Source organism: Hippocampus zosterae, chromosome 4 (genome assembly GCF_025434085.1).
Source record: "Hippocampus zosterae strain Florida chromosome 4, ASM2543408v3, whole genome shotgun sequence".
Classification (NCBI taxonomy): Eukaryota; Metazoa; Chordata; class Actinopteri; order Syngnathiformes; family Syngnathidae; genus Hippocampus; species Hippocampus zosterae.
Window position 1 is genome coordinate 21,661,968 of NC_067454.1, and position 18,125 is coordinate 21,680,092.

The 18,125-nt window shown below is 42.0% G+C and overlaps 1 protein-coding gene across 3 annotated transcripts; it reads left to right on the forward strand.

Moving 5' to 3' along the window:
- The first annotated feature begins 2,367 nt into the window (after positions 1–2,367).
- Positions 2,368–16,726, forward strand: LOC127599297 (cytoplasmic polyadenylation element-binding protein 1-like). 3 transcript variants are annotated; one of them, XM_052063167.1, is made up of 12 exons: positions 2,368–2,510; positions 2,690–2,861; positions 5,645–5,857; positions 7,890–8,119; positions 8,996–9,248; positions 9,311–9,424; positions 10,302–10,406; positions 13,630–13,766; positions 14,041–14,239; positions 15,086–15,180; positions 15,271–15,351; positions 15,434–16,726. In XM_052063167.1, exons 1-12 carry the CDS (start codon positions 2,496–2,498, stop codon positions 15,542–15,544), a joined length of 1,725 nt encoding a protein of 574 aa, XP_051919127.1. In that variant the 5' UTR covers positions 2,368–2,495; the 3' UTR covers positions 15,545–16,726. The 3 variants fall into 3 exon arrangements, with proteins under 3 accessions (XP_051919127.1, XP_051919128.1, XP_051919130.1); XM_052063168.1 differs by having other exon boundaries at positions 10,302–10,391; XM_052063170.1 differs by lacking the exons at positions 2,368–2,510; positions 2,690–2,861 and adding an exon at positions 4,945–5,540.
- The last annotated feature ends 1,399 nt before the right edge of the window (positions 16,727–18,125 follow it).

The window sequence follows — 18,125 nt, forward strand, 5'->3', positions numbered from 1 at the left end:
CAACCCACACAAACATTTTTGGAGGGACTTAACGCCTGCTGAAATGAAACTGCATGCTTGAGGAGGGGAAGGAAAGAAGGCAGTCTTCTCTGCTTTGCTTTCCGACCCCAGCTAAGTGGGAGAAATTGGATGGATAAATGAATGACGGCCCCGCATTGTAAGTCTATGCAATTCTGAAAATGGATTCTCTTAACTGCACACAACTGGACACATTTGCACTGCAAATGTGTCCTACGACACATTTGCTGCCTTCTAAAATTCTGTTTTTTCCCAGCTTCCCCCCACTTCGATGGAAAGATGAAGCATAGCCTGAATGAGCTTTAAATTGGTTTATTCTGTGTTTTTTTTCCTTACTGGTTGAACCATGAGACTTTACATCAGCATCGGTAGCGCAACGTAGCCACAAGCACGAAACTCTCTGAAAACTACAAAATGAACACGAAAATTGTCTTTCAACACAACCACATTTACTCTTTAGAGCATGTGCAAACATACACTACAGACCTAACGACCCTGGCCCGGTAACGGAAGAAGCAGTCAGGAAAACGAGAGAATGAAATGGACAACATTTACCATTTTGAATGGCCAGAATTATACTTAGTTACGCTTGACCGAACGCCATCCTGAATTTCGGGCGCTGCAACTGCAATTCCGGTTAAGCGAAGAAGGATTAACTACGCGCATGCGCCGCCCAGTGGACAACTAACGCATATTTTCACTCACACCAAATCATGTGTAACAACCATAAACAAATACCTGTACATGATTTCCACGTTACACACGGACGGTAACAGACTTTTTAGGTAACTCAAATTTGAATCTTGCACCATGTCTCGACATGAGGACATCAGACCGAAACAAAGGCCAATTAATGTTGGTGTTACTTACTTTCAAATGACTAGCTTTTGGATTGGCGTCACTCAATGATTTGGGTTTGACAGGGAGAGCCTTCTTTCTTTGTCGCATTTGAATGTTCAGTCCGTGCACTAAACCATCATCTTCTTCAGATACTTTTACACCTAGGCCGAGTTGCTATTGGCTAATGACCATGTCATTGACCTATTTGTTACGACGTGGTTTGTGGTGATTTTGTCGGATGGAAGTAAAGTATTCAAAAGGCATTCTTTTTCAAACTCTGCGCCACATTTTCCTTGGGTACTAATCAATCCATCCATTTTCCGAACCACTTAATCCTCATATGGGTCACGGGGTTACTGGAGCCTATCCCAGCCGTCTTCGGGCAGTAGGAGGGGGACACCCTGACGAATCCTCTTTTACAAACCTATGCCCAGAGTTGGGAAAGTGTCTTTAGATTTCATGTGTGTGTGTGTGTGGTGGTTCCGAGTAAGAGGTTCTGATGACTTTGAAACATTAATTTTGTCAAGACTTAGTGCTTGTCCATTGATATCATAGTCATTGCATGATTTAAAAAAGCATCCCAAGGGAAGCTCATCTAATCTGCTGAAACATTGAGTAATTATGCCATTGAGAAGGTTGCGGATGGTTCGATTCTGTCGCTCCCAAACGCCTCTGCCGTGACTAGCAGATGGGGCATTGGAAACAAAATTGTATTCGCAATCACAAAATCGCAAGGTTTTTTCCCACCTGCAACTTTCTTAGCTCTTGCAGGAAAACATGCTATTGGGGGCGAATGTGTATCCAGTACTCACTTGCTGCACAATAGGCAGACATTTGACACAGAGTAGGACAGTTGAAATGATAGGCTTCATTCTTTCAGGACTTCATAATTCCCATTCGGTGTTGCAGTGCATGTTATTCTGCAGCTTAGTCCAACGTTTACACACGTGACACATATTTAGAGACGTGTTCATTAAATATGGCGGCCAGCTACATTATTTTAAAAATAGTTTTTAAAGTTGTTAAATGCACCTGAAAAATAATTCAGCGATCAAATTAGTGAAAGGCAAAATATGACTTTTTTAACTGCAGCAAATGGAGTACATGAAGTGAAGTATCCCTTGAACGTATTCAGGACCCAAATCAGTACACCTGTATAGTTTTACAACTGCACTTAACCATATTTACGTTGTTTTTTGTGGCTGTGGATAAAATAGTGACGCTTGAGGTAAAAAAAATAGTGATGGATGGACATACAAACAGACAGATAGATAGATAGATAGATAGATCCAAGAACCCACACACTTGAAAACCTTGAAATGGTAACGTCTTTTTAAAAAAAATAAAAAAAATAAATATAATTAAAAAAATATTACAGTAATAGAACAAAAACGAAAATGTTCAACTTTAAAAACGTTCCCGCAGTTTTGATGTATACACATGATTTGATTTGCCCGGTGTCGCCTTTGAATGCGATCACGTGACCAGACGGAGCCCAATGAGGCTCAAGGCTCAATCATTAGCCGCGCACGTTCGCCGTATTCACACTAATTAGCAGGTCGCACTCTTCATAAGCATGCCATTTTGTTACGCGCTTTCGTTGTTGGCGATACTTGTAGAGTAGCTCATTCTACACGATGGCTTTTTCTTTGGTGAGTGTTCGAAATTGGCCGTGTCTCCCCCAATGTTACCAAAACCTTTGTCTTCTAGCAGAAAGTGTCATTGAGTATTCCATTAGTGTTCGAAAGCGGCGCGTTTGAGCGCCAAGCCATAGCGGGTACTCTTTTTGAACTCGAACATGGACTAAATGAATCGCTTGTGTTCGACACAGAGAAACGACACCCGTAGGCCTGCCAGTCCCGACTCAGACTCTGCGGCCTTGTCGACGTGTAGCAACGCGGACATCTTCCGCCGGATGAACACCATGCTGGGCAACGCTCTGGATCTGACCGGCGTGTGCACCACTCCCAACAACACCAAGGGCAAGGCTGACTTGCTGTGTGGTAACGTCTCCTCTACAGTCAAAACGACTCGCGTAGTGCGGCCATTTGACTGTATAGCCCGCTCGAGGTTTGACTGTGAAGGTTGAAACGCTTCCATAATACATCTTTTCCACTTTTGAATTGGTCGCACTCAGGCGTATTTGTATTACTCCACAAGGAAAAATCGACCTTTTTACTAAGCGTACTTGCATATTGACTGTCTCGGCCAATGAAAAGTACATGCAACACACTTGGGAATTCAATGATTTTTGTCCATGCCTAGGGGAAACGGAATCAAACTTTAATTTGTCTCGTACTCTAGCAGAGTGGTTGGAGTACTCCAGGTGAGAGTACTGTAACATTTTGAATAATGCGACTCAAGTAAAACAAGTACCGGTAGTTCTCCAAATTGCCACCTGTAAGTATTGAGCGAAAACTACTGAAGAAAGTACTGATTGAGCGGTTAGCAATCATCAAATGACTAACTTAAATAATACATAAAATCTTAAGTACATAATAATGGAGTATATTTTTGCATTTTTCATGAGGTTCAAAGGAGGAGGATTTCTCTTTGGATACTATTAACTCTGTGTACTCAAGATCGTTGACAAGGTATCAGTGAGGCTACAGTGGATTTATCAAAATGGTTACCACTTCACCAGTTTAGTGGAGTATTTTGTGACAGACATTTTCAACAATTTATGCATAATGTCCAACTGAAGAAATGGTTGCCTTATTGACCAAAATGACAGAAGCCTTCTATTATTGCTAGTGCTGTCGAGATGAAAAAAAAGATTAATCATCGAATTGATCCAATCTATATTTTAATCTCCTCTAAAAATTGCTGAGAAAATCCACATTTTCATTTTTAGTTCATTACATTATTGAGGCAGATCAAAAGATTGACATCACAAAAAATGGGGTAAAGTCTTTGTTTTTAAACAGACTTGAACAGATGCAGTCGTAGTCATTCACTTTCTGCTGTATTTGAGACTAGTCCCAAATCCTACCTGCAAACTTTAGTTTCGACCACCAGGGGAATACCACTTTTTGTTTTTGTAAATCTCCAAATTACAAAATGAAAATAAAATGGAACATCGGGTCGCAAAAAGTGCTTCAGTTAACGTCAAAACCGGTAAGAACGCTTTTCTGAGCATTAAGTGCTGAACACTGAACTTGCCTCGGATAATAAAAAATAAAACGGACCCATAAATCACAGTGCTGTAAGTTAGCAATTCAGAAATGGCACTGTTCATCATTACTAAATAAAGTACTGAAATAAACAATCACTTCGGGCAGGCTACAGAGGACACAGCAGCTGTGCTGACTTCATGCCTTGTACGTGGGGTGTTCTCGAGTTTAGTTTGGCAAGTAGCTTTGCTATGGCTCGCTATATTGCTAACGGTTTTGGTGCTAACGTTAGCTGTGGCTGCATTTGCGACTGGGTGCTTTGCATTGATGTGGTAGGCTAAACCTGAGCTGCTTCCAGGTCTCAAATGGTTAATCGTTCCATCTGTAGTATCCATTCGTTGCCATTCACCCAAAATAACAATTCATGGCTTCCTGTGAATATATATAGAGCCTTGAGTAAAGTGTGGTGCGATCATTTCAGTATTCCCGCGTTTTGATATTTTGGTCTTCGAAGAGATTGCATGCCGTAAATACCTTGACCCAAAGGTAGGGGAAGCGCAAGGTTTGTCGATTTTTATTGGTAGAATTTATTAGAATTGATTGGTGGTTAAAGGTACTGGTTAGTCGGGTCTGTGTTCGGCGCAAGTTGGAATCTCCAATCGTGATAACCTTTTTGTGAATTTTTAAATCAGTGAAAGCATGTCGCATCTTGGCTAACAGTGAAGCTTCTGGTGCTCTGAATGAGTGAATAGCTGATTCATGCTGCATTGCAGCACTCTTATTTGCGCGATCAAATAAGATTTGCCTTTTTAAAATTTTTTTTAAATGAGGACAATTTGGAGATCTTCCTGGAATTCATAATTTCAATGCATATTTTGCTTTTGAGACCATCTGTTAATGTTGCATTATGCAATTTGAGCACCTTTTAAAGGATATCTCATTAAACGCCAGAAAACAAAAGTGCAGTCACTCCAGAGCCAAACCCCAGCTTGGCAGTTGCTGAATCAGGCTGGTGTTTGGCTTCTCTCCAGGGAATGAAAAGGGAGGAGCTGTTGCACATTGCTCTGCTTTTTTCAAACATCTGATCAGTCAGCTGCTTTCTTGCTTCGAGGCTCTGTTGCCTGCTTTATTTTTCACTGAAAAGACAATGGCAGAAATTACAAACAGTTGTCTGACTTCAAACTTCTCAGATTTTTGAGCAGCATTCGAGCCAGAGTACTTTTTAAGCTTGCTGAGTCATGATGCCTGCGTGCTCGAGCTGCCTCCCCTCCTCTCACTGCCTTGATCAGCTGGCTCAGGAGGGCTAGAGAGTCAGCGGTAGCCGCAGCAACGTCGGTGGTCCTCTGCCGCCTTATACCTCTTATCACCAGAGAAGAGGGTCCCAACTAGCCTGTAGCATCAGCGGGCTTTTTTTTGGGGGAGGGGGAGAGCAGGGAGGTGGGGGAAGTCGATGTCATTATTATGGCAGTGTGAGTGCATCAGCAGCTATGTCACATGCTGCTAGGTGGGTCAGCCATGCAGATGGAGGTGCATGGCAGAGGCAGCAGGTTAGCTCCCCCGTCATCCAGGGTAGGGCTGAAAACGTACGTGGCTCTCTGCTGTAGCTGTGAGCGGATGCTGGCTGTCTAACACTCTTCCTTCTCTTCCTCTTACCTGAATTTTGACCTGTAAAGAGTCTGACCTGGCTGCGGTGGGCAGCAGGAGGATGCTCTTCGCCAACTGTGATGGCATGCCCGAAATGCAGCCATCACGTGTCCCGCCGAGTGTGACAGACTTGGGTCTGGGCCTGCAATCTCTCCGTTTGTCTGGTTGGGACAGACCTTGGAGCAGCCAGGAGACTGAGTCACTCTCCTCTCCCTCCCAGGTTCAGACCAGCTCACCCTCAAGTAAGTGCTGTCAAAGCTTTGTTTCCCCAGATAGTGGCCTCCCAGCCAAACCTAAAAAATGCAAGTCGATTTGGTGTCGTACTTGTCTAAAAATGTAATGGGAAGAGCAGAGTGTCACTAAAAACTGCAGCATCACACAATGATGTGGCACTTTTGCTTTGCGTCTGTCAACAAACAATGCAGTGAAGCCTCATACGCTAACCGTGGTCGTTACAACATAAAACTGGAATACCCCTTTAGGCTATGCCCAATTTTAGTGGGTTTATTGTCAAATTTCATACATTGGTTTTACCATGGGGCGGAACATTAGAAGTCTTGGCGCTGCCAAGTCATCCTGACTTGATTGTAATGCTGAAATGGCATCACTGCTTGTTGGCCCAGTTTTCACCTTGATACATTATGTCGGAACAACAAAATGGGTGAGATTTGGTTAAACTTAAACAGGGTTCACATGTGTGAAATTCTTGAAGGATTTTCAATTTTGAAAATACTTGAATTTGGATTACCGCATTTTCCACACTATATGGCGCACCCAAAAGTCTTCCATTTTCTTAAAATCTCACTGTGCGCCTTAAAATCTGGTGCGCCTTGTGTATGGTCATTACGGTAATACGTCAACCCCAAGATGGCTTATTGCTGGAGACGTGCTTAAAATGTTATAACTTGCTGTTGGTTCAGTGAACTGTCGCTGCTTTAAATTTTTTGTTGCAGCTCCGAAAAAAGAGCATAGTTTTTTTTATACGCACACTTTAATGGTTTTCAGTCTCAACAAATACAAGTATGTCTTCGTCTGTCTCCGTGATTTCTCTTCTTCCATTTGAATTGAGAGGCATTCTTGACCGCCTCGGAAAAACGTAAATGAACTATTCCTTCAATGAAACTACGAAAATTCAAAATAATGCATCAAAACTGAAAATTAAGAGGAAATCACAAAATAAATTCTATAGCCGCACTACAGAATTTTGTGATTTCCGCGTTTGTGAATACAGTACACACCAAAGGAATAAACACTTCTGAGACAGTCCAGTCTCCAATTTAACTCGACTGTATTAAAAGAGCACTTTCGAAGTGCTGTACATAGCGCAACTAACATATATACAACAATAAAGCAATCGGTAACAAAGATGGTAGTAGGCACCAAACGGTAAAACTACTAAGACCAAATTTACTGACATCTGATCGTGCTGGTGCAGCTACGGGGCTATAGAATTTGTGATTCTGTTTTGATGCATTACTGTATTTTCCATTTTCGTAGTTTCATTGAAGTAATCGTTTACCTTTTTGGAGGTGGTCATGAACGCCTCGAGTTGAAGGAACAAGAGGCAGAGGACAGACGTACCTGTAGCTCCATCTAGTGGATGCATTGTAGATTGTGCCTTATAATCCAGTGCGTGCAATGTATGAAAAAAAATTTAATTATAGGCCATTATTTGAAAGTGCGCCTCATAATCCAGTGCGCCTTTTAGAGTGGAAAATGCAGTACACACTTTAAACTTGAGCTTTATTCACAAATACCAATGGTAAATGGCAGACCTGGTCTACCCGGTGACCACAGCGGTGCACAAAATAGAAGTTAATAATTTTTTAAGTGTAAAGACTACTGATAACCTTGCTTAAATTTTTGATTTCTTTAAATCAAAGCAATTCATACATATCTAAATGTCATTTATTGACATTGGACAATGTGCTTTTCCCCCTCAATTTCTCATGTGGGCCCCTTTGCAAATAAATTGCCCTCCTGTGGTATATAATTTTGTTGGTGGGGAAATTGATGATCCTTTCCATTTGAAAACTGTTGGTTTTTACAATAAGTAGTACAAGGGAATGCTGTGCAAATGTCTGCTCTTTAGCCATGAGAGCAGATTTTAATTTTTTTTTTGTGCTGCAGTCTGTTAGAAATCTATTTCTATTCAGTCTGCCACTTGTTTCTAGACGCGCCTTGTAAAATGATGCAGCCACTTCCCAAACCGCATTAATGCAAACTTCAGACCTCAGTGTACCTAATTAAAAAGATCTGCATGTACCTTTCCAGTGCTGGGCATCCTGAACAGTCCCTTGAGCAGCATCCTTGGAAAGCCAGCGGCCTACCTGCCCTCAGAGTCCATGAGCATGACCGCTGACTTCTTGGAGAAGTTCCCTGGCATGGCTCGCATGGCTAACCGTTTGGACTCTAGCTGTTTTTTGGACTCGCGTTCTAGCAGCCCTGAAGACTCTGAGACAAGTGGCTTCAGCTCTGGTTCTGATCACCTCTGTGATGTCCTGGTATGTGGAGCCACACACATCTAAATCTTACAAGTTGGGGCCCGGTCCACACTTGTTCAAAGAGCAGGGTTATTATTTTTTGGTGTACATCTATATATACAGTATATTGCGCGTCGTCCCGCACGCGGTCTGTCCTTCCGTCTGTCCCTTTTCAAAACGTACCTACTTCACCGCGCCGCTACTGCGCCGCTCAGGCAGTGGCTCACTACGATCACGCGGGCATCTTGGCGAAAAAATGTTGTCTACCCACAAGCATTGCAATGAAATTGTTAGTTATTTAGTAGAGCTAAACATCTTTATTTTCGCGATAAGCAATGGAGATGAACAAAAAGTTGAACCAAGCAACAACACTTTTGTGGGCCGCAGGCCCACCTTACCAGCCTTCCGCAGGAACTAGCTGATGAGCCGCCCGGAGGGCGGCGAACCACCACCTTGCCAGCCTTTCGCAGGAACTAGCTCATGAGCCGCCCGGAGTGCGGCGAACCAGCTAGTTGTGTATAAAGGGAGATTGTACTGTATGTACACATTCTTCTTGTGTTCTGTTTAATGTTAAATGTTCTCTAGTGCTTTGTTTCTGTTACTATTGTGAAAATACTAGAAATGAATTTAATTTTTAAGGCAACAAGTTTGGGTTACGAAGCAAATCTTCAAATATAGAAGACAATATAAAATTAACCGGTTTTTAATTTTACTTTTGAAAAATCAATACAAATGAGTTGGAGCTGGGAGGTATTTTATGACAAAAGGGTTTCGGTGCTACATGACAAGGTTGGAAACCACTGCAATACTGGACAAAATTGGTGTTGGGTTCAACATTCAAGAACTTGTAACTAGTATTCATTATGAATGGTACGTCTATAATCCCTTTTCCTTCAGTCTTCTCTGCGGATTTCACCTCCCCTGCCTTACGCATCAAACATTCAAAAGGATCTGCTGCGACTGGGCTCCCGCCTAGACCCCCAGGACACCAGCTCTCCTCTCACCCCGCCATCCAGCGCCAGCCCGGCCTCGTCTGCTCTTTCTCGCCGCTGGCGCACTGGCTCTCCATGGCCTGGTGTGGACATGTTGGACCAATCGGATGAAGCGTTTAGCATTGAGAGAGAAGCACGCCTCCATAGACAGGCTGCCGGTAAGTGTATGAAAAACGGGTTGTGCAAATTCTGAATTGCAACGACCTCTCTTTCCTCAAAGCTGTGAATGAAGCAACCTTCACCTGGAGTGGTCAGCTGCCTCCCAGAATCAACAAGGATCCTCTCTACTCCTGCAAGGTCTTTCTTGGTGGTGTGCCCTGGGATATCACAGAAGGTGAACGTTGGCATGCGTGGACTTTTGTTCACTTGGCATGAGGGGTGGGGGTATGGGCTTTGCGATTCCCAGCACAGTGTGTGGCCGCTTCAGTTTTTACCGCACGGACACTTGTTGCTGACAGACATGCTCGGTCATCAGGGGCTTCCATGGAGAATACATAAAAATGGTACCCAAGGTTTGGGGCTGCTATAAACGTTAAGGAAAAAATGGGTTTATGTAATGACTGTAGAGCATTCAGTCTTTGAAATGCAACATAGTCTGCAATTTAATTAGTGGAGAGAAGGGAGTACAAAATGCTACACGCGCAGCTGAACGGGACATGTTGGGGTATCATGTAAATCAACCTGGAGGACCGGCCTAGAGGATTAATTGTGTATGAGGACAAGCGATTCAGAAAATTGATGGATACATAGTGAGTGTATTGAATGCATATACTGTATTAAAAATGCGAATGTTTTCACAGTAGTTATGAGTTTTGATTTTGACTTTTGAAATCTGCAAAATGTTTTCATGAAAGTAAAGATCATCTTTTTATGCAAAAAAATGTCATCTGCATTTGTTTAATGTCACTTCAAAATAGTGAGAAAAGGTTTTTTTGGGGGGGGGGGCAGGGGATATATTATCGATGTCATGTGGGCCCCACCATAGCACCTAGGACTAATTCATAGAGTGGACATTTTAGAAGTGCAACATTTTAATTGCACAACTCTGTAGTTTCTGCTCATGAAGTTGTAATTTGTTGAATTCATGGAAAGTAGTTGTAATAGGCTATTGATTGACAACATGATGAATTGTCTCCCACAGTCAAACTTATTACTGATCTTAATTCGAAGGCATTTGCCACGTGTATACTTACATTATCCACTTGTTTCAGCTGGACTCATCAACACATTCAGTGGTTACGGCCCTCTGACTGTGGAGTGGCCTGGTAAGGATGGAAAGCACCCTCGCTGTCCTCCCAAAGGTAATGTGGCCAAAGGTAATGACAAGTGGGTAGGCCAATTTTTTTTTTTCCTCCCCATCATTGGCTTTAGGGTGGCACTGTGGTGGACACATTGGCATGCTCGTGAGTTGTTGTAAGTGGAGCAGATCTAGATGCAAAGTGTTTAACAAGGCAAAAAACATTTCCCCTGGCAAGTTAATTTGGTTTATTAGAGAGGGAAAGTACTGACATTCTGTACTTGAGTAGAAGTGCAATTGTATAAAAATACACATCTTTATACAGTGCTCTCACACCAGCTGTAGTTGTCAAAGCGCTTTACTAACGGTTAACAGAACACCTGGCATAAAACAGTCATCCAATCCTAACGGTGATTAGTAGTACTCATTCAAATAAGTAAAATGAAGGTAATTTTTAAAATGCTTTAGCCCTGCTAGCTGCTCAATGCATATTGTATTTAGACACTATGACGACAAAGTACTGTCCAGCATGTTACTATGTAGTGTCTTGGAGTTTGGAAATGAGTAATGAAAGTTACGATTTGCTTTTAATGATGATTCTCTTGTTATGCTGACTACAAATAAATAGAAGACTAGCTATGCCAGCAGCACACTTTAGCAGGTGGCTAACGGACATGTTGAAGTGGCAGGTCAACGTTCCCATGTTGTTCCCATTAAGTCGGAAAATGCTCATTTCGTAACCAATGAAAAGCATGTGCGATAAAATTGACTTAATACAAGGCTTTTAAAAAAACAAAGGTTACTGCAAGTTCCCTTGTTGTACAAAGCACAATGTCCTGGCATCCACGGGCTGTTTTTATTATATATTTTTAAATACAAAATCCGCTGGATTGCCTTTAACACTCTTTGCTGAGCCTTTCCGTCAGCATGGAGTATGACATCTACCGTTCGTGGATTGGTAGCCCCGCATGCTTCAAAGTTTTACTGTCCAATTGCATGTAATTTCATAACTTGACATGGAGCCAATGACAAGCTAGGTTATAGGTGACTGGGTGGAATGTTTCATGTGATTGGTGTCGCCAGGAAATGGTGAGGGCAGCTCTTGGTCGAATGCATTTTGTCATGCATTAAAAATGTAATGGCCCTATTCAAAAATGTATCAAATGCAGATGGTGGTCTTAAAATGTAACATGTAATGGTAAAAAAAAAGATACTCGGTAAGGTATTGTAAAACTACTCAAGTACAGAAGTGAAGCATTTGTAGTTCATTACTTCCCATCTCTATTATACAGTACACTGGTGTTCTACCTAATCATTTAATTGGCTGAATGGGGTTTATGGTGTCTAATCTCTGTCCCACATGGCACAATGAACCTGTAACCGTTAATGTCACATGAACTAAGTTTCCACAATTGTTGCACTCATTTTCTTGAATTGTAATGTGTTCCTACCAAGTTCTAAATCAAGGGTGTCAAACTCATTTTTCCACTTTGTAGTTTCCCTAGGGAGGCCGTTATGACTGATACCATCCGGTTTAATCAACCTTGTGCAGTACACAAATTGATGGGCAACTAGTTTTGAAATCGGAGTCTAATGGTGAAGTCAATTTTGTTGAAACAGCTAGAGCCCAACCTTGTAATTCATTGGTTTTAGAAATCGTCAAGTCAACAGTATTTATAGAGCACTTTCAAACAGCCATCGCTGCATACAAAGTGCTGTACATGGAGCGATTTAACATACACAATAAACGGTAAGATGAATCGGTAATAATGAATGCTGAAACCCTTCCAAATTATTTCATAAAATTCGCTTCACTGAACAAAATGATTTTAATCGATGCAAAAAGTCACTTTGTCAAGACAAGTCCCCACCCCCTACGACAGTGCTGTGAAAATATGTTGCATAATATCAGGATTAAGTAGTGGGGCTGTGAGATCCATATTTCATATTTTGTACGACTTCTGAGCTTGGAAGGCTGCATTGATTCATACAATTGATTAAAGTCATCATTCGTTATGGCAAATAAAGCAGTCGTTCGTGCCGCCCGGAATACAACATTCTTTTTGTGTCAGCTTCCATACTTCTATCATTCTACAGCAGACATGCGCAATGATAATGTCTGGTGACTGGGCTTAGTGGGCTGGCTGGTCCTGGAGCACCTTGATCTTTGCCTTGAGAAACTTTGATTTGAGCCATGTGACGCATACCATTTTGCTTCAAAATGACCTCTTTTTATAGATGGGACTGTGAAAACAATACTTCTTTATTTTCGACTGACATTTCTTTCCACCTTGCAAGTCTATTGCACCCCCCAGAATACTGAATGTGATTTCTCCCCCCCGCCACCACACCACCCTTTTGGGGGTGGGAATCCATGCCGACTCCAGTAGGCGTCATGTGATATTTGCGGAGGTTGTGAAATAATTCTACTGAAGATTAATCTGAGAAATTAATTTGCCTCTTTGAGTATCCATCATTTGTGGGCTGTGGGCCTTGGCAAATGCCACCCATTTTGAGGCAGAACTCTACAAACTATTCTAATTGACCCTGGTGGAGTTCTGCTTCAGTGGAAAAGGTGCTGGCCTCGGATTTTCAAGCCAACAGAACAGTCCTCCCAAGCAGTTGTATTGTGGGGTCTGCCGGACCTGGGCTTGTCAAAACCATCTCTGGTCTGTTATTCTTTGTGCTTGATGCTCAGAGCGTTAAATGTGTCCGCTATCTCAGCAGTGCATCTCGTCTTCAGCCTCTTTATGATCAGCGCTTTGGTCTTGGGCATGTTGCAGTTGAGGTGAAGGTCCGGTGTGCTGGGCTTCATTGTTAACCACATTCACTAATTGATGTATCACAGGTGAGGCTGTAATCTAGGATTGGGTGCATCATATGATGTGGCGACTGTTTTCTCTGCAAAAAATTACTCAAAGTTCTTGACCAGCTGTGAATATTGGAATTTGCTTTGGCAATTTCGTTTGGCCCCAAAACACCATTTCGAAATGGCAGTTTCTTCAAATGGAACTGAGTCAACTTTTACTTACCCAAGTGAAGACTTTTTTTCAGTGACTGTAGTCTGGTCAACTGTTGTTAAAGTTACTGTAATAAGGTAATCCTTGCAATCTCGTTATGTCAATTTGAAATTTTGGTTCAGATTCAGCACCCATCATGGAAGTTGACATGCTTGATTTGCTCTTGCGCTCCAGTTATGTGGGGCTGATCTGACCCTCTTGGCTCGAGTTTGGCAAGTATTCTGTGGTTCCCACCCCTCTTTCCCATTGAACTCGGACAAACGGTTTGCTGTTCTTTTGCAGGCTATGTCTACCTGGTGTTTGAGAATGAGAAATCTGTGCGGGCTTTACTCCATGCCTGCTCTCAGGACCCGTTTCACCCTGAAGATAACAGGGAGTACTACTTCAAAATGTCCAGTCGCCGAATGCGTTGCAAGGACGTGAGTAGAAAGTCATTCATGACTTTGGTCTGAGAATAAAATGAATATTTAAATAAAATAAGCGTCCACTTTGTGGTGACAGCCTTTCCCAAGAAGAGTTTTGTTTTTCTTGCATTTACGTTGGTAATGATCATGGTGTGGATTTTTTTTTCTTTTAAATCATGGATCAAATTTCATTTGATTGTCCAGGCATAACTAATTTGGTGGTTGGGTGATTCCTTGAATTTAATGTTGCTGTTAATACTTCAGCCTTTCCAAACCCATGTGACTCCAGGTGCAGGTTATTCCCTGGGTCATTTCGGACAGCAACTACGTGCGCTCCCCAGCTCAGCGTTTGGACCCCAGCAAGACTGTGTTTGTGGGTGCACTGCATGGCATGCTCAATGCAGAAGCGCTGGCTAGCATCATGAACGATCTCTTTGGAGGAGTCATGTATGCAGGCATTGACACAGACAAACACAAATATCCCATAGGTAAGACCACACGGGCTAGGTTTTCACCCTTGTTTGTTCTTCCTGTCAGCTTTGCTCGATTATGGCTTCTCTTTCCTATTACAGTGAAGAGCTTCCATTTTCCTTGATGGAAAAAAAAACATTTTGATCCATTGAGCCTCAGTGTGTGTGGACACTTGATTGTTAATTTCCCGTCTACATGGTCATAAAATGTGGTCTAAATGAGTCATATTGTGATTCTTTGGCATGACCCTGAACAATTCATAAGGCATGCTAGGAATCTTGTGGAACAAAGTTTTCTAAAGATGGCCCAAAATTCTGGTCATGCACATATCAACTGCAGGAAATGTTTGGTTGACCTTATTGCCAAAAGAGCGTAGGGCAATTAAATCATCAGTTACATTTTGTTCACCAGTTTCAATAAAAATATGGAAACGGTTGTCGGGTACAGTCTAGCAGACCATTTGTTCTGGCGATTTTGAAGACTATGAATCCATTTCATGACCATTTAAGCAAACCCAGAGATGTCACAAACTTTCTCATCACATACGAATGCTTTGGAAGTGAACTGATTGCCAACAACCCCTTGGATTCCATGGTGCTTTAGCCCTGTTTAACACTAACTACAATTGGCAAAAAGTGGTGCACGCTGTAAAGTGCAAACCAAATGCTCGGCAGCAAACGTGTGCTTTCTTAAGCCTCGTGTTGTCACCATGCTGCTGCCCTATCATGTTTCTATTTTCTCAACTTGTATGGCTGTTTGGTATTTGGCCCTACTGTTTGTAGTTAATGAATTCAAACTTGTCTTTTGCGGGTTTAATCCAAAGTGACAAAGTATTTATTTGAAATTCAACTTAATGTGTGCAGGCTCTGGACGTGTGACTTTTAACAATCAGCGAAGTTACTTGAAGGCAGTGTGCGCAGCCTTCGTGGAGATCAAAAGCCCCAAGTTTACAAAGAAGGTACCACAAACTGTTTGCGCATTGTGAAACCTGCGGGTAACATCCAACGGTATTTTTATTTATTTATTTTTGCCCGGCTTTCTCTTTCAGGTCCAGATTGATCCTTACCTGGAAGACTCCATGTGTCAAATTTGCCTACGCCAAGCCGGGCCTTTCTTCTGCAGAGACCAAGTCAGCATTCCGGAAAAATCAAAATTTTGCTTTAGTACTTTCTTTAAATTTACCAGATGAAAATATGTTTGTGCGCACGCAGGCCTGCTTCAAGTACTACTGCCGCTCGTGCTGGCACTGGCAGCATTCCATGGACATCCTGAGCAACCACCGGCCTCTCATGCGCAATCAGAAGAACAAGGACTCCAGCTAGGAGGGGCCCGGAGTCAGACTCCCCTTTGGGGCCGCAGAGCATGAGTCGGCCTGATGGCCGTCGTTGTGCGGGCGAGGCACTCCATCAGGCACAGGGATCACTGTCGGAAATGTTCACTTTTTGCACTTGCTCTATTTTTGCCGTTCACAGTTGGCACTATGCACCGTGACCTTGTTGGGAGAGACAAGGGACTGTTCACTTTTCCAGCATTTTCTCAGATGAAGGTTAAGAAGTGGAGGAAAACGCCAATTTGTTTTTGGTTTACATGTTGCATAGTGAAGAGCAGTCACGCAAGTCTCATTGCCATTCATTGGCAAACGCCATACAGTGCCTTTAAATTTTTAGTTCCTTCCTTCAGTTGGCTTTTTTTTTTCCCCCCCAGCCCCCTCCTTCCCAGCGCAAGCCAACTGGTGTTTCTTACTTTGGGAGTTGAATGTTGGGCTTCATTTAACCAGTCGCATTTCAGACTTTTACGCAGTTTTTTACTAATTTGTACACACAACGGTTTTAAGTCATGACATGAGAAATTTGAACAGAAATTCTACCTGGTGGCTGTTTTGGAGAACAAACCTTTTATTTTTTTTCCCCCCCCAACTGATAAGTTTTTTTTTTCCTCACCCCCATTGACCGCTTTTTTATTTGTCCTGGCAAGTGTCAACATGATGGGCACAGTTTGGAATTCCAACTAACTTGCTTTGTTGCATTTGTATTGTCAAATGTGGGTTCCAGTAGTGATGGATACTGCTTCAACTTGTCATCATTTCAAACATACCTTGAGTGAATGTTTCGGGGTTTTTTTGCACTTTTTTAATTTGCACTTAAGGAGAGGTGACAGTGGTTTTAATCACATTAGTACACTGGTAGGAGGATGTGGCTGTGAAAGAGCTGCTCGTCTCCTGTTGAATGTAAGAACTTCCACCTAGTTGATCAAATAGTCCACCCAGACCTTCAGTAGACTCCCCAGCGCACACTTTATAAACCTAGTCTGCCTTCCTGTTGCGGTTGGATGTGATTGCATAAGCTGTGTGCCAAAGACTGTCGTTCCTCTCGTCAATTCAGTTTCTTTCACCCAGCTGCTTTTTACAGTTTGAAAAGTCTACCTCATTGTGGTCTGCCAAGTTTGTTGCTTACAGTTGTGGAGTATGTTCAGGTTGGGCACAATAAAGGTGTTTAAGCATTAAACTGCACATCTGGACTGTTAATGGAAGGCCATGCAAATTGCAGCCATCTTGAAATTAAACACTTATTTATAAATCTGCCTGTTTTAAATTAAGTACATGGACGTTCCACTGTAGGAAGAGACTCCTACCTAATGTTTTTAGGAAGACTAATTTGGCTGCTATGAATACCCTACTGAATTCTTCACAGCGAAAAATGCTATAGATGGTTAAAATCGCCTGACTATACATTTTTTTTTCCCCCAGCTACAAAAAGCCTTCCTATAATTTGGTCCGTTTTTTTAATGAAAAATGTCTGACGATACATGGTTATTTAAAACATTTTTTCCTGGCGAAAACGCCTTGGTCGTTTTTTTTTTTTTCTGGCCAAAAACACCTTACTATACAAGGTCGTTTTTTGGTGCAAAAAACGGCATCCTATACATGGTCGTTTTTTTCGGCTAAAAACGCCTTACTATACATGGGTGGGTTTTTTTCAGTTAAAAATGCCTGACTATAGATTTTTTTTCCGGCCAAAAATGCCTGACTATACATGATTTTTTTTTCGGCCAAAAACGCTTTACTATATACATGGTCGTTTTTTGTGTGCAAAAAACGGCATACTAGGTCGTTTCTTTTTTCAGACTCAAAACGCCTTACTATAATGGTCGTTTTTTTTTCGTCCAAAACCGCCTGACTATACATGGTCGGTTTTTTTTTCAATTAAAAATGCCCGCATGGTCTTATTTTTTCAGTTAAAAATGCCTGACTATACATGGTCATTCTTTTCGGCTAAAAACGCTTGGGGGTGGGGGGGGGGGGGGGTCGGCTAAAAACGCCTTACTATACATGGTCGTTTTTTTCGACCAAAAACGCCTGAATATTTTCATGGTTGTATTTTTTGGCGGCTAAAAGTGCCTAACTCTCCATGGTCGTTTTTTTCAGCTAAAAACGCCGTACTATACATGGGCGTTTTTTGGTGCAAAAAACGGCATACTATATTTATACATGGTCGTTTTTTTCAGCTAATGACGCCATACTATACATGGGCCTTTTTTTCAGTTAAAAATGCCTGACTATACATGGTCGTTTTTTTCGGCCAAAAACGCTTTAGTATATATGGTGGGGGTTTTTTTGTGCAAAAAAACGGCATACTGTACATGGTCGTTTTTTTTCCGGCTAAAAACGGCTTACTATACATGGTTGTTTTTTTCTGCCAAAAACGCCTGACTATATACATGGTCGTATTTTTTGGCGGCTAAAAGTGCCTAACTCTCCATGGTCGTTTTGTGGGCTAAAATCGCCTTCCTATACATGGTTGCTTTTTGGTGCAAAAAACGGCATACTATACATGGTCGTTTTGTTTGTGCAAAAAACGACATGCTATGTATACACGTTCGTTTTTTTCAGCTAAAAACGCCATA